Source organism: Phaseolus vulgaris, chromosome 11 (assembly GCF_000499845.2).
Source record: "Phaseolus vulgaris cultivar G19833 chromosome 11, P. vulgaris v2.0, whole genome shotgun sequence".
Taxonomy (NCBI): domain Eukaryota; kingdom Viridiplantae; phylum Streptophyta; class Magnoliopsida; order Fabales; family Fabaceae; genus Phaseolus; species Phaseolus vulgaris.
The window spans coordinates 14,794,459-14,810,775 of NC_023749.2; the positions used below are offsets into that span (position 1 = coordinate 14,794,459).

A 16,317-nucleotide genomic window follows, 5' to 3' on the forward strand; every position below is an offset into this window, starting at 1 on the left:
GAGAAAATAGAAGTAGGTTAAAGTTAAATTAAGTTATATTTAATTTTTTAAAATATTTTTTACTAAAAGGTATAATGATAAAATCGCTTTTAGTATCGGGTGACAGAAGAAGTCATGGAGATGCAAGAAGAAACAATCTCAATTTAGTAGGTTACCATTGACTAACGGGTTAAAGGCGACCCATGAACTCATACTCCCTTTATCATATCAATACTAAATGAGAGAATGAAGTCAGTGGACTATAAGTAAGAGGGAAATAAGATATCTACCTGAATGCATGAGAGACTATTTCTTCTTGGACCTCCATACCTTCTTCTCTCACCTCCATAAATTTTCAAATTTCCAAAAATGTTCCTCTATAATATTTTGGATTACGTAATCCAGAAGTCATTTTTCAAATTTGTAATTAGCTTCTAGATTACATAATCTGGAAGCCTTTTTTCAGATGCATGATTACTTTCCGGATTACATAATCCAGAAGTCTTATTTAGCTTCCGGATTATGTATTCCAGAAGTCTTTTTTCAAATGAGTTTCCAGATTACATAATCCAGAAACTAATCTATGAGGATGACACAAAAAAGATAAAAATGTATTTTCATGTTGTGTATAGAGGTGACAGAAAAATATATGAAAGTGCAGGAAGAAATAGTCCGCATGAGAAAGTGGGTTGAAGGAACTAACAAAGAGTTGAAAAAAAAAACTAAATACGATTAAGAAAGATTTCTTTAGTTTTATCTTTTTTTTCTAGACCATATCTATATAAAAAAATGTTATAAATATTTTTTTTTATCTTATTTGTAGGTACTAATTTATTTGTGTTTTCTAAAGAAAATAAAATAATTTTCTAAAATATATTTTTTTCAACCAAATATACTTTTCTATTTCTTTAACTTACGCTTCTCTTTTATTATATTAGTATTTTGAATTTTCTTTTTTATTTTTCAAGTTAATTGTTATTTTTTTTATTGTTTGTTTCAATTGTTAATTTTAACTACTAAAACAAAATTGGGGTTGACAATTTGCACTATTTTCCCTCGAGACTTTCATTCCCTCAAGAACACCCTCAAAATCATAATCTTTTACGAATTCATATTACTTTATTGATTTAATTCAGATATTTCACAGTAAAGATGCAAATGGAAATATACAATTATCCAAAAGTACAACATTAAATATCTTGTCTAGAGACTATAACCAATCCCTTTATCCTAAAAAAATATTTTTCAAGAACCTTTAGCCTCCAAACCTATTCCTATTAGCATTACATATATACTTGGCCTCACCTATTCTATCCAAGTCCAGCAAAACACACTTAATAATCCTTAATAATCCATATCCTATCCAATTGAAGCGTAATTAATTAATGATAAAAAAAAAATGATAGGAGCAAGTAATGAATGAATTGCAAGAGGTTAGGATAAAATTGGAAAAATAATTGTGTACACAAAGGAGGAAAATTATCTTTATAGTGTTATAGATGTTTTCAAGACAGAAATAAAGACTTAGAACTCAAATGTTGAACTCATGACCTTGTATATAATCCCACATATCTTAAAAATAAAATTCAAAGATCTTGAAAACAATTATTTTGGACCTACAATTAATAAATTATCATTGTGTTCTATCTAAACACAATTATAGTTTACATTACATGCTGCAAATGCAATTGCAATCCAAAATATAGATCCAACAGGCACAGCACAAGTAAACCAGAGATATCATTTTGAAGTGTACAAAGAACAGTAAATATCCAGTTACAATGTTTGTCAGCGATTTGGTACAAATGATCAACAAACTTTTATTGTGAAGGATGAACCTAAGCCACAAGGATATCATCACGAAATTACATCACTATCAAGAATTTGGAAACAATTATCAAATAAATGGGTTAGTTAGCACACCTCTACACTACCAACATGACAATGGTTTAATCAACTACGAAATTATGAGATATGATACGGCTACAGATACAAGTGTGGATCACAACAATTCAGTTTTCTTATATTGATAGGACAAAAACTCCGGTAGAACTTGGCATTGGATGTTGAATAGGTTAGTAGGAAATAATGAAGCATGGAGACAACTAATCGGGCTACCCTGAGATGATATCTCTACTAGTTGAAATTCAGCAAGTGATTCTCTGCACATCATGATTAATTCACAAACAAATGCCATTACCATTCTCATTTTTCATTTGATTCACTTTGCTGAGACTCCCTCCTTATCATATTTAGTAAGTATAGGACAACCTCGGACATTGCTGGCCTAAATTCTGGCTCTGACTGCATTACATACATTCAAGGCAAAAAATTAATTCCATAGAATAAGGTAATAATAACTGGAACTTAAAGTTCACGTAGATAAAAATCACCTGAAGGCATCTAGAGATAATGTCTGCAAAATTTGACAGTGATTTTGCTGGGTAATTTCCATTCAAAGAAGGATCGACCATGCTCGATAAGGCATCAATATCATGAAGTTGGGGAATTGCCCATCTGGCCAGAAATTGCTCCCCGCGTTGACGTGTCCTGTTGAGGATGTTGCAAATAATAACTGATGAAAAGTGTGAAACATATGACTGAAATACTCTAATTATGACTTTATCCATTCTGACCTGTCGTGGGACTGACGGCCAGTCAAAAGTTCTAACATGATCACTCCAAAGCTGTACACGTCACTTTGGTATGTGTATATTCCAGACTCAAATTCAGGAGCTCCATAGCCATAAGCAGTTAACAGGTTCCCCGAGAGCTAACAATGCACACAATATTAACAAACTTATCATGCAAACTGCATTGATATGCTTATTTAATGACAAGCTATTTAATAATAAATCTCTCCTACAATAGCATGAAGTACATCATCAACCCAGTAAATTTTTTATCATGTCCCTCGTTATGTTGAAAAAACTTTTACAATATCAAATGCTATTTTACCTGACTGACTGATCCTGAAGCTATCAATGTAGCTAAACCACAATCAGAGACCCGGATGGATAGATCATCATCAAGCAGAATATTGGCAGACTTCAAATTTCTGTGTACTACAGGTGGCTGACATTGCTCATGCAGATATCTTGTTGAAGGACAAGAATATTACATTCAGAACATCATAATTTGTATCTTAAAACATATTAAAGAAAAAAAAAAATGTTCCCAGCACAAAACATCCAAATACGTTTTTGTATAAATTATACCAAATCCTACAGCTCTCTAAATAGACTGAATATGACATTTCTTGGTTTGATAAACCATGATTTGGTCCGCTCCAATATCTAATGATTTTGGCTTCAATTGGTTCTAAAATTTGAGTTTGGCGATATATAAATTACTTTCTCTTTCATACGAAGAACAAAGCATAGCATAATGTATTTTGAGTAATTGTAAGATCCACATCGAGAAGATTTGATGGTAAGCATGAGTTTTACCGATTTACACTTTAGAAAGTTCTAGTAAGGTTTGAACATACTGTTAGTAGGATATTAAATCTACTACTAGAAGCTATTTGTTAGTAGGACATTAACTGTACCTACCAGAAGCTTCTTGTTAGTAGGATATCAATGTACTACTAGAAGTTTTTAGAAGCTGCAAAAGATTCTAGAGATTTCTTTGTAATAATTACTTTAGGATTAGAGGCTGATGTACTGTTTCAATTAACTTAATTGAATAAAAATCCTCCTTCATTTGGATTACTCCTTTCAAGTTGATATCAGAGTTCCCAATCTTGGGAGCCCTGTTTCGATATTTATTCTCTACTGTCTTAACTAGAGTTCTTTCTAGTGTTGTCTGAAGTGCACCCAACTGGGGGTTCTATCACCACCAGTCATTGTCGTCGCCACCGCCACCGCCATCACCACTACCATCACCGCCGTCACCAGAGCTTTATGTCTTACAGTTCCATTTTACTTAGGAGGGTCACCAAAGTTGTCACCGTCATCGGAGCTTTCTGTCTTACTGATTTGTTTTACTTAAGGAGACTAAAGAATCCTACTATTTATCTTAGCGCGACAACTCCATAAAACAATGTTGATCTTCCTTCATCCTTTTCAATTGAAGATGAAATGCCTGCATTACGTGCTAAAATTGAACATCTAAAAAATCTCTCGTGGAGTCTATTAGTAAGCCACCTTTTGGTACCTACTCTCTTATGCAAGAACCCACTTTTAATGTTTCTAAAAATTTATGCAAGGACTCTTGGGTTCTTGACTTGGGTGCGACTGACCATATGACTCCACACTCATCTCTTTTAACATCATATGTTTCTCTTCATGGTAATTACATTACTATTGTCAATGGGACTAGTATCTCAATAGTTGGACATGGTAATATTTCTCTTATGCCATTTCTCAATCTTAGAGATGTCCTTTATGTTCCACAACTTTCTAATAACCTTATTTCTGTTCAAAAACTTACACATGATATTGTTCTATAACCTTCTTTCCCACTCATTGTATTTTTTAATGCCACAGGGAAGATGTTTGGAACTAGTAAGGACGAGGGAGGATTGTATCGCCTTAACAACTTAAGAACTAAGAATAGTAACAATAGACAAAATACCTCATGTCTCCACCCCAATCTTGCACCAGTTGTAGATCCTGTCAAATTTGACTTCTCCACCATAGTCTAGGGGATCCATCCATTTTTGTTCTAAAGTCTATGTTCCCTTTCTTATTTTCCAAAGAATCTTTTGAGTCATTTAAATTTGATGTATGTCAACTTGCAAAGCACCATCGTGCCACATATCCTCCTAATAATACTAAGAGTGCTTATCCTTTTGATGATTCATTCTAATGTCCAGGGGCTTGCATTAAACCCTAGTATATCAAGAGCTAAATGGTTTGTCACTTTTATTGATGATTGTCCATGTTACATGGATTTTCCTCATGAAAGAAAATTTGAAGTTTTTACCTTATTTGTCAAATTATTTCATGAGATAAAAACACAATTTTGAAAGTCAATTAAACGTTTGTGTTTTGATAATGGAAGGGAATATGTAAATCATGATATGTCTAAATTCCTTTCCAAAAATGTTGTTAATGAATTCACATGTGTGGATACACCACAACAAAATGGCATTGTTGAAAGAAAAAATAAGCATATTTTGGTGGTAACACAGGGCACTCTTTTTCCTTGTGAATATCCCAAATTTTTATTGGTGAAAGGCTACCCTCATTGCTACCTATCTCATTAACCCATTACCCTCTTGGGTTCTAGATGGTCAAAGTCCCATTGAGTCCATGTCTTCCTTCTTTCCATGTGTTCCTTTCCTCTCTAGTCTTCATAGTCAAATGTTTGGATGTGTTGTATTTGTCCAAGTTCATAGTCAATCTCATGGAAAGTGAGATCTTAGAGCTATTAAATGTATATCCATTGGTTATGCATCTAATGAAAAGGGATATCGTTGTTACTATCTTCTGAGTCGAAAGTTTATTACCTTACTTCTATTAAGAAGTGGACTTTAAGCCTATATTTATGGGTGGTCCGATGGCAGGTGACCTGATTAGCCTAACAAACTCTTGTTAGGATAAGTTGTAAATGGTTCTGATACCATATTAAGAAGTGAATTTTAAGCCTAACTACCACCATAGATGTCAATTTCGATGAAACTAAATCATTTTACATGTGTCCTCAACTTCATGGGAGTATTCGTCTTTTGAATCTCGTCATATTTTGTCCCTTTCATACATGAACCATCTCATACTAACATTAGTCTTAGTACTCCTAATACTTTTCCTGACACATCTTGTATGCATGTCTCTACTCTTAGTACTCCTAATACTTCTCCTTACACATCTCGTATGCATGTCTCTGACGTAGCTCCTAACAAGGGCATCTTTGGTCTCAGGCCAGGATCATCTAGAGAGTTTCTTCCATATAAAATCAGAGTGTTATCGATATCATAACAGAAAATACCAGGGATCCCAACAATCCTTTATGAAGTTATAACGAAAACCATAACAGGTTATGGCGGAAACATTACAGTAAAGAAAAATACAATATATACGTATAGATAATTTAAAAAATAATAATGGAAGAAAGATAAGAAATATGCAATTGTGAATTATTAGGACCGCAATAGTTATAATATTTGAAATGGGCCAAGTAAGGCCCAAATAAAGCTTGTTCTAAGTAGGTTTAGCAACTTAAATTAGAATTTCAATTAATGCAGCAACTCACTTCCCTTCATGCGTCGTAGACTCGTAATACACATCTCATCCCATCTTACTGTAGTAAATTTGAATAATTAGAGCTACAATAATTAAAATAATTGAAATGGGCCAAGTAAGGCCCAAACTTATTTTAAATATTGTAACCCTAATTATTCAAATTCTCTACAAGATGGGATGAGATGTGTTCTGCAGTGCATGAAGGGAAGTGAGTTGCTGCATTAATTGAAATGCTAATTTAAGTTGTAAAACCTATTTAAAACAAGCTTTATTTGGGCCTTACTTGACCCATTTCAAATATTATAATTGTTGCAGCCCTAAAAATTCAAATTCACAACTGCAGATTTCTTATCTTTCCTTCATTATTTTTGTAATTTTTTTAATTATCTATACGTATATATTGTATTTATTTTTACCGCAATGTTTCCACCATAACCTGTTATGGTTTCTGTTATAACTTCATAAAGGATTTTTGGGGTCCCCAATATTTTTCATTATCCAATATCAATAACACTGCTCACACCAGACCTGACATAACCTATGATATGAGTGTAGTTAATCAGTTTAACCTATGATATGAGGGTAGTTAGTTAGTTCATGCATGATCCAAGGGATAGACATTTACAAATTGTGAACAAAATCCTTCAATATTTGAAGACAAGTCCAGGAAGGGAATTATTGTTTAAGTGGAATGAAAAATTAAGAATGGAAGTGTACACTGATGCAGATTATGCAGGGTCTGCCATAGATAGGAAATCCACCTCAAGATATTGCATGTTCTTGGGTGGAAATTTGGTGACTTAGACAAGTTAGAGGGAGAGTGTTGTTTGTAGCATATTAAATGTACTATTAGAAGCTTCTTGTTAGTAAGATATTAATGTACTACTAGAAGTTGTTAGAAACTGTAGAAGATCTAGAATAATTACTTTTAAGGTTAGAGTTCTCTATATATAGAGGTTAATGTACTGTTTCAATTAATTCAATTGAATAAAAACCTTCTTCATTCAAATTATTCTTTTCAAGTCATACTTAGCTCTTTAATAATAAAGAGTTTGCAAAAATACTTTTAGTTTTAAATGAATTCATTGAGGACAATTGAAATAATTAGGCAGGAGAAACAAGAATCTGAAAACAAAAAACTTTGAACCCATTGTAAGCTAAAATAACAAGCTTGAGCAAATTTTTTTCTTCATCATAATAATAGCTACTTGACTTACTCTAAAGCTCTGGCTGCCCCAAGAGCTATTCGAATTCGAGCATTCCATGATAGTCTTGTTTTGAAGTCATCATCTGAGTGGAGTGCATCATACAGTGACCCATTACTGCAGTACTCATATATAAGAAGCCTTTGACCATGCTCGGAACAGTATCCAACAAGCTCGACAACATTTGCATGCCTTATTCTATCAATACTATTAATCAATTCAAGAAATTCATCATCCTTCTGGTTATCAGAAGCTCTCTTGTCCAGTTTCTTTACAGCAAGTAACTAACAGTTTATAAAGAAAGTCAAGTGTCAGATATGAATCCCATCAAGTGATGACACTAAGATATTTTAGTAAGAAAAGGGAAACAGAGACTAGAATGAAAATGTGATCCACAGATATCAGTAGTTAAAACTTTGATAGATCAATATATGCATTTAGCCATTTACCGTGTCCTCCAAGAAATAACTTCACAAAATATTGAATAAACGATCTTATATAGTTTAATAATGTTGTTCAAGAATCGTGGATGTAGCAGAGACAAGCAATTGTGTTAGCAAAAAGAAGAGAAGGAGCCATCAATGCATATTGCAATTGCATCACCGGGAAGACTAGTTCTTGTATAAGATTTTTAAATAAGAAAGTTCAAATGTGTAAAATTCACATTATCATGCAAAAATAGCCATCAGAAAATAAACCAGAAACAACATTAATATAAAAATTGCATACTACACTATATTTTGACATCAGGATACAAAATTTGAAATAAGAACAAACAAGAAGACAATGTCTATTAAACTACAAAAACATTCAAGACTACTAATGAAAGGACAAAGTATCAACAAGATAAATGTAGCCATTATTGGCAATTTAAGGGTGATAAAAGTCAAGGAAGACATAACATATTCAATGTAATTAATAAACAATGCTACCCACCTTGCCATTAGGAAGTTCGGCTCTATACACATTACCCAACATGCCTCCTCCTATAAGATTTTCTTGAGAAAAGCTATTTGTATACTGTTGAAGGGATGCAATAGCAAAAAATTTTGCAAAAGTAGGAGGAACTGAACTTCTCATGAGTGGAGTGACATTAGTTGCTCTGCGGGATGTGCCTGGCTCAACAGTCACCTTTTCAGTAGTAGAAGGGGGAGGGGGAGGGGGTGGTGGGGGAGGTGGGGGAGGGGGAGGAGGCATTGAATATACTTGTAGTGCACTAATATCTATCTCATGCTCTCCTGGCTTTGGTATTGTAGCCATTCTCTGCACATCCTTCTCTTGCTCACTCTGTGGATTTGGATTAGCCCTGACTGTCCTGGTCTCTGCCTGATGACCCTCTTTTGGCCTTGGATTAGCCCAGACTGTCCTAGTCTCTGCCTGACGACCCTCTTTTGGTCTTGGAGCATCCCCTACTGGTACTGATATAATAAATTATCATTGTTTAAATATTAAAGGTTTGAATTTGATAATCATTCCAATGAGTAACTAAAAGTTAGTTAAAAAAATGAAGGACTGGGTATATTTATACCTTTTTCCGTTTGACTAGGTGGTTGGACTGAATTTCCGTTATCCCTGGCAATTTCCCTTTCAGCCCCATATGCACCAATTTGGCGTTGCTTGGACCTTCTACCATCTCGTTCTCTTCTGCTGCATCTTGGAATAAAGAGAATGAATCCTAGTAACAAAATAATGAATCCCAACACACTACCAATAGATATCCAAACCACCCTTTTTGTGGATTGTTTGGATTTCCCAGAGTGTGATTCATTTGCTACAGCTGGTCCATCAGCCTGCTTAGTAGGTACACGGCCAGAAGATGGTGGTGCCCCAGAGGTGGGAGTTCCAGGTGGTGCACCAGAAATAGGAGTTCCAGGTGGTGCTATTGCTGGGGAGCGAGGTGAAGAAGCAGGAGTTGTTGTGCCACTAACATTAAATGGGTTTCCAGCTTGCCTAAATAACAAATATCATCTTTAAAAACTAAAGCTACAAAATAACTATATATACTTCAAATTCCAAATTCTGATGAGACCAAAATCAAATAAATAATAGAATAAATTTCAAACAAGAAACAAACACTTATCAATAGTCAAAGAAAAAATGGCAAGCTACAAGATAGCCAGATATGATAAGTCATAGCCACATAAAATAACCCAAAACTTCCCCTTAAGACTTGCCAGTGCTAACTGCCAAATATTACTTTCAATACAACTTAAACTACTCAAGTCTTATGTCATTTAACTGGCCCAGAATCACAACCAGTATACCCCACACAAGTTAATACCCTCATAACCAATCTGAGAGCAAAACAAGTGCATCTTATCTAATGCACAGTAAATATTACAAATTGGAAATAGTGTGTAATCTTGACTCTTGAGACTAATCATAATAATGTGTTTACTTTTGCTGACCACTTAACTAGAGAAAAGATAGTCCAAACCACCTACTTCCATGTTCATCTTCTCTTTTACTAATTGAAGGTATAATCCCATTTAAGCATAAAGAATCAAAATACATAAAGTACTTGATTTTTTAAGACTATCACCTGAAGGCTGGGATGCTTAGCAACTTTGGAGGTATTGGGCCAGAAAACTGGTTGTTCTCAATATTCCTGCTCAAAGAGGGCAGAAAATCATAAATTTCAGAGAATCAAGTAGTACTATAATTAGAAAGATAGCATCTAACCCTATACACATTTTAAAAGGTATCAAATCCAAAAATAAACAATTTATAAACTACTATAGCAAGAGACATGGTTAAGAGAAGTACAAATCTTTCAGAGGAAGGTCTTGTAAGACATCAAGTGTCCCGGACAATTGATTGTTTTGTAGGCGTCTGCCAACAGGGAAATAGTGAGCTTGCTTGGCACAAAAAATAAGGTCATAATTTGATCTTGATAAAACAAAATACTAACAGGGTGGTCAGAGACGACAAGTTATCCATGGAAGAAGGCAATTCCCCACTCAAATTATTATGAGATAAATCACTGCAGAAAAGTTAATGCCTCCATCAGATATTTTAATGAATAAGGAAGCAAAGAATCTTCATCCAAATGAAAATTAAATGGGGGTCATACAGATTGATCAACTGCGTAAGTGACTGAAAAGCATCTGGTATTGCTCCAGTTAAGAAATTGTAGTTAAGAGACCTGAAAGGAGATAATTAATATAATTTGGATGAACTTGCATAAAATTTAATATAAGGCAGGAGAAGCAACAAACTCACATATCTGTCAGTCCAGCCAAAGTGGACAAAGAGGTTGGAATACTTCCAGTAAACTGGTTGTCTGAAAGAAAACTGAAAATACAATCCATCATGTCTTTTTGCACAAATTGTTGGGAATAGCTAGTATCAGAGTTGGGTTATTACGTACAAGTTTTTCATGGTAACTGGCAAATTAGATGGAATATTTCCTCCAATGTTGTTGTTGCTTAGATCACTACCTCCAAAATACATAGCAAACAGTAAAGAGGACGCGGAAGAAATTTATAAGTACTATAAGAAGAATGACCACAGAAATTCATGAGCTGGGAAAAAGCAATACATGCACAAGCATGTGCATGTTCATGCATATGCATGTACACACAGATAAATGAAGAACGACAGAGAGAGAGAGAGAGAGAGAGAGAGAGAGAGAGTTATGTTTACATCACTGAGATTGAAACAAAAGTTGACAGTTTATCTCCCAGTTCTCCTCCCAAATTTGCACCATTCAGAACTCTGTCATAAATAAGATGATAAGAAAACTTGTGATTATCTATTTTGTTCAGATGCTAATCAACAAATCAACATGAAGAGTCGGAGCCAAAGGGATAACAATATAACATACATTTTTTGTATGAATGACCCATTACACAGAATGCCTTGCCACCCTTCTCCACATGGATCTCCTCCACTACCAACCCACCCAGGCAGAACAGGGGATCCCAGTGCAATATAGAAGCTATTAATTGCAGCAACTGATACAATCAGAAAACTTTAGAACTCCTAAAGACTTCAGATGCATGACATGACAAATCAAGAATATGTTGAAGCAGTAATTCATAAATATTCTGGTAGGCTACATGAATCACTCTTCACCATTCAGCTCATTTAAAGATCAACAGACCAATTATTAAACATTAAATAGTACAATCATCGTGTTAACTATTAAACATAATGCTAATTATTAAACACTAAATCAGGGACATTCAAACATAGCAATTAACTATAGAATGAATAGCCACGGGAACAGAAAGTGTAATAATTTCAGTTTTAAAGGGGAAGAAGGATATCAACCCAAAGCATCATCTAAGAACACATGAAATTCAATTTGATTACCAGCAGATTGCAGAGAAGAAGATAGACTTCAACCACCATTGAGAAACACACATAATATTGAAAACAAAAGAAGTCCCAGAAGACTGCACTATCGGCGGTCCACTACACCAGTGTGACCACAGAATCTACAGTCATTCACTAGGAGACCACGCAAAATGCCAAAGCTCAAGATGCCAAAAGAGTAAGAATCCTTACCATCAGTGGGATCGGTGACAGCACTTGAAGTGTGAATTGTGCAGATCAACAAAAATCCCAACAGAACTTGTCTGCAGATCTTTACTCTCTGGCACTCCAAAGCAGATCTCTTCCAATCCATTGATCTCCACCACACCCTTAATCTTCAGCACACTCCTCTTAGTGAACCCAATCACAGAAGCATCCTCTTAACTGAAGAAGAACCCGGTCAACTCCCTTGAAGCTATTATCACAAGTTCGACAAATCCAAAAATCAAAACCTACCAAAAGGTCACACCCCCTCCATTCACGCCATAAATAAGCAAAGCACACCCCAAGATCAAAACGAAAAATTAATGCATACTTTGATACCAAGCATTAAACATGGAACAAAAATAAAACCTGAGAAATAAATAAAATAAAATAATGAATGAGGCGAACTCACTAGTAAACAGAATAAATGAAGAGCAAAACAAAGTTGGCAAATGCAGAGAATTTGTTTTGAGATTGTGCTAAGAAGTAGTTACAATTGTTAAAGGAGTGGTGAATAGAAACAAACTTGGCGTGTAAGACAGATGAAAAGGAAGGGAACGTAAGCACACACACAGCATTGCATCAAAAAGGGGAATTTGGCGTATAACAATAAACTGATAATTATTGTTAAGTAGTTGAAACTTGCGTAAAACCCTAACCTTTGTAAAAGAAGGAGCTGGGAACAAGAAAAAAGGCAAAGGCAAAGGCAAATTTGGAAAGGTACAATGACGAAGCTAAGAGGTTGTCTGAAACACACACTCTCTCTCTCTTCTCTGTCTCACTGTTCTGTTTTTCTCTCTTCCAATAAACAAAGCAAAAAGGCTGTGCTAGAAATGAAGTCAAGTCATATATATCTACTCTGTAAAGATTTTCAGAATGCCAGAGTTATCTTTCCACACACCATGGTAGGCGCGTGCACTTTCTCTGCTTTCTGTTCATTTTCTGCAAAATTAAAATTTAAGATTACTGTAATGTCAATCTTCATTTCTTGCAAAACAATGGAATCTATCAATTCTTTTCAAGAAAAGGTAATTTTATTCCAACCTTTTTATCTGCTTTGAAAGACCAGAGTCAGATGCTTGTTCAAATTAGCATTTATTCACAGAATAAATAAAATAAAATAAATTATTTTCACAATTGCACTTATCTTTTAATTATTGTTGTTCCTTTACCAGATAAATATTTTTATATTTATAAATTTAAAATTATTATAATTTGTGTGTAGTTAAGTTCTTATGAGATTTTGACATGTCTCTTAAATAATGTGTCACACATGTATCGGATTCATAAAACACTTATAGGACACATATCGGTAAAGTATCAAATTCAAAAAATATTTATTAGATTTCTGACAATTATAACACGGTTCTAACACAATTTTAAAGATGAAAAATACATAATTTTCTAAAAATTCAAATTTATTGTATAAATTTTTATTATGATTATAGAAATAAAAAATAAATCATTTTGAATTAACCATCAAAAACATCTTTCTCCTAAAAAAAACTGAAACATAATTGTACACATAAAATTTTATTGTCAATAAATAAATATATATATATATATATTCATATCTTATTCAGTTCTTAAAATCATAGCTAAGTTTCTTAAAATATCTTATTCAGTTTTTGAAAACAATTTATTTATTTCAATGATATATTTAGGTTTAAATTTAAATACAGTTGATTAAATTCAAAATTCACGTAATATGTTCAAATGAATAAATTATATTTTATATGTGATTTACTTATGATGAATGTATCCAACATTATTTTAAAAAGTATAAAATGGAAAAACAAAATTCTGTTTCACCTGTTGCAGCTGCGCGTGATGTTAGAATTTATCAAGGTTATTTAGACATAATTTGCCAACTGTAATTACTTTTTACTTATTTTTTATGAAAAGGTTTACTTTAATTAATAAAATAATAAAAATGATAAATTTTTATCATAAATAAGTTAAAAACTTCTTTAAGAAATATTTAATATTACTTTAAAACTATGGTTAAATGAGAATATTATGTTTCAAACGTCCATAATTAATATTAGTTACACTTAAATGTACTTCTATAACAGTTTTCTTTGCTTTTGTTCTAACATTTTATAGTTTGATACTTGTTCTACAAAAATTACATGCTTTATCTTATGTTAATATGTAAACATACACAAACTATTAAAGTCTTTTAAGGAAGTTAAATTATAGTTCAATTACAGATCTTACATATTAAAAAATTTAAACTGTAAAATTTAACTATAATAATATATATCTATGTAATATATATAAAGTGTGGTTTCAAAATTTAAAAGTTAAAACCAGATTTCTTGAAAGAAAGTACATATAGAAATAAATACAATAATAACAACCAATGAATGTTTAATAATTCATTATCTTTATTGAATGTGTGTAAGAGCCACTGGTTTCAAAAAGACGACCTCACACGTGCTTTTATATTGAATATAATTGGTTGGATATCTGACTTTTATAATTGTTTACACCATTAAACAAGTTCTTTTCTACCTCTAAAATCGATGGATAATGAAACTAATATATTTAAAATTAGTTTCATATTTCTCATATCAATATTTAATAAATCTACTAATTTAGTTCTACCATAAACTTTCTAACTTTGAATTAACATATATAAGTATCCTAACAAAATATTTTACATATATATTAACTCGAGATATTATGAGAATTAGTATATATACACATATATATATATATATCACATATTGTTTATTCTTTGAATGAATTTGTATAAAATAATTAGTAATCGAGTAGAACAAACCGTATAAGCAACTGTGTTTTATCATTCAACTCAAAACTCAATAACCATCGATTTCCTGAAACAATGATTGGTTTTTAGAAAAGAAAGCAAAAGGTTATATAGAAAGAGACAGGTACGAAATTAATCAACAAAGTGCATGATTTTAAATTATGAGAACGTTATAAAAAAATTATTAAGCATGATCTTACGCGAGTATAAATAATCAAATACAAAATGTATGGACTATATAGTGATTTTGCGTGTATTTAATGCAAAACAATGAGCTAAACTTGTTCTTAATTAACCTAGTAATGTCGTTGTTTTGCAAAAAATGACGTTGTACATTGTTGTCGTTTTCTTGTTTGTATATTGGAATAAGAGTGTGCATGGCTTGAAAGAGTTGAAGCATGGGTAGAAGGATAAGTACTAAGAGAATTTCCACGTCATGATCACATGGGAAGAATAATTTCCACGTTGGAAATGAATAAAAAACAAAAAAGGAGAGAGAAAAAAAAGAAGGAAGAAGAGAAAGTCAATTCCATTGGCATCAAAGAATCGGAAGTGACCGTTATGTGATGAAAAAGAAGTGGAAAAAAAAAAGCTAAAAAGATTGGTCATCTTCATCTCTTTATGAGAAGCAAGATGTCACTAATCACTACAAAAAATAGAAAATTGGATTCTATGTGATGGACACTCACTCTTTCAATACTCTCATGGCTTAATTACTTTGGTGTCCACTTTATCAAAACAAATAAAATCAAATTTTAGGGCTAACTAATATATAGTTTGGGGTGTAATGCATTGAATTTAATTATAAAAATGATTATATAATTATTTAAGTAAATTATTTCATATTTTAAGTAAATTGAACGAATTGTTTTTAATAGTTTAGATTTTAATTGTCTAAACTATTATTAATCCACATCTTAAAACATTTTTTTAATTTTATGAGGTATAATTTAATTTAGTTTAAACAGATATATTTAAGAGTAATTTTATTTTAAAAATTAAATTAAAATAAATAATTCAATCTAGTTTTTTAAATAATTTAATATGTGTACTTTTTTTTTTGGATATATCATAGGAGGATTAACCTTGTATAAATTTGTCAATATTTGTTGCCTTTATCATAATATTTATTAGGTGTTTATTGGTCTAAAATTTTTATATATCTGCACTTTCTTTGTCTATTACTTTTTGAACAATTTGATAACATACACCTATGTGTTTTGTCCTCAAATGAAAAGTATGATTCTTTGTAACGTGCAAGACATGTTTGATTATTACAATACACAAGATTTGTTTGTTGATTATGACCAAGTTCTTCTATTAACCTTTGAATTATATAAATTTCTTGCATGTTTATGTAACTATTGTGTACTAAATTTATGTTATAGATGAAGTCAAATCGTTATGTTACTTAGATAACAAATTTCGTACTTCTCTTGCTAGTGTAAGAATATGGTTAATAGTTCATCATATTTTATCAAGATTACTCGTAAAATATAAATCAACATAGCCTTTGATAACTAATTATGATATTTCAAAACATAATGAAACACCTCATTTTCCTTTTAAATGTTTAAGAATCCTCTTAATATCATTTCAAAGCTTCCAATCAAGATTTTTCATGAATCCTCTAACTTTTAACAAT

At 32.3% G+C, this 16,317-nt stretch overlaps 1 protein-coding gene across 8 annotated transcripts; it reads right to left on the reverse strand.

The window, feature by feature from the left end:
• Window positions 1-1,704: 1,704 nt before the first annotated feature.
• LOC137815196 (protein STRUBBELIG-RECEPTOR FAMILY 3-like) lies at window positions 1,705-12,886 on the reverse strand. 8 transcript variants are annotated; one of them, XM_068618393.1, is made up of 17 exons: window positions 12,309-12,886; window positions 11,885-12,107; window positions 11,199-11,328; window positions 11,018-11,089; window positions 10,743-10,808; window positions 10,595-10,666; window positions 10,446-10,517; window positions 10,284-10,355; window positions 10,139-10,204; window positions 9,915-9,980; window positions 8,901-9,322; window positions 8,309-8,790; window positions 7,385-7,656; window positions 2,938-3,076; window positions 2,616-2,752; window positions 2,373-2,529; window positions 1,705-2,283 (listed from the first exon to the last, which is right to left on the reverse strand). In XM_068618393.1, exons 2-17 carry the CDS (start codon window positions 12,003-12,005, stop codon window positions 2,185-2,187), a joined length of 2,445 nt encoding a protein of 814 aa, XP_068474494.1. In that variant the 5' UTR covers window positions 12,006-12,107; window positions 12,309-12,886; the 3' UTR covers window positions 1,705-2,184. The 8 variants fall into 8 exon arrangements, with proteins under 8 accessions (XP_068474494.1, XP_068474415.1, XP_068474615.1 ...); XM_068618314.1 differs by having other exon boundaries at window positions 12,556-12,876; XM_068618514.1 differs by having other exon boundaries at window positions 11,885-12,076; window positions 12,556-12,720.
• Window positions 12,887-16,317: the final 3,431 nt, after the last annotated feature.

Coding starts and splice junctions, on each gene's coding strand:
- LOC137815196 (XM_068618393.1), bottom strand. CDS start 12,005: ATGGATTGGAAGAGATCTGCTTTGGAGTGCCAGAGAGTAAAGATCTGC. Junction 3,077..7,384: donor GGGGCAGCCAGAGCTTTAGA/GTAAGTCAAGTA, acceptor TCCTTCAACAAG/ATATCTGCATGAGCAATGTC. Junction 2,753..2,937: donor CTTCAGGATCAGTCAGTCAG/GTAAAATAGCAT, acceptor GTGCATTGTTAG/CTCTCGGGGAACCTGTTAAC.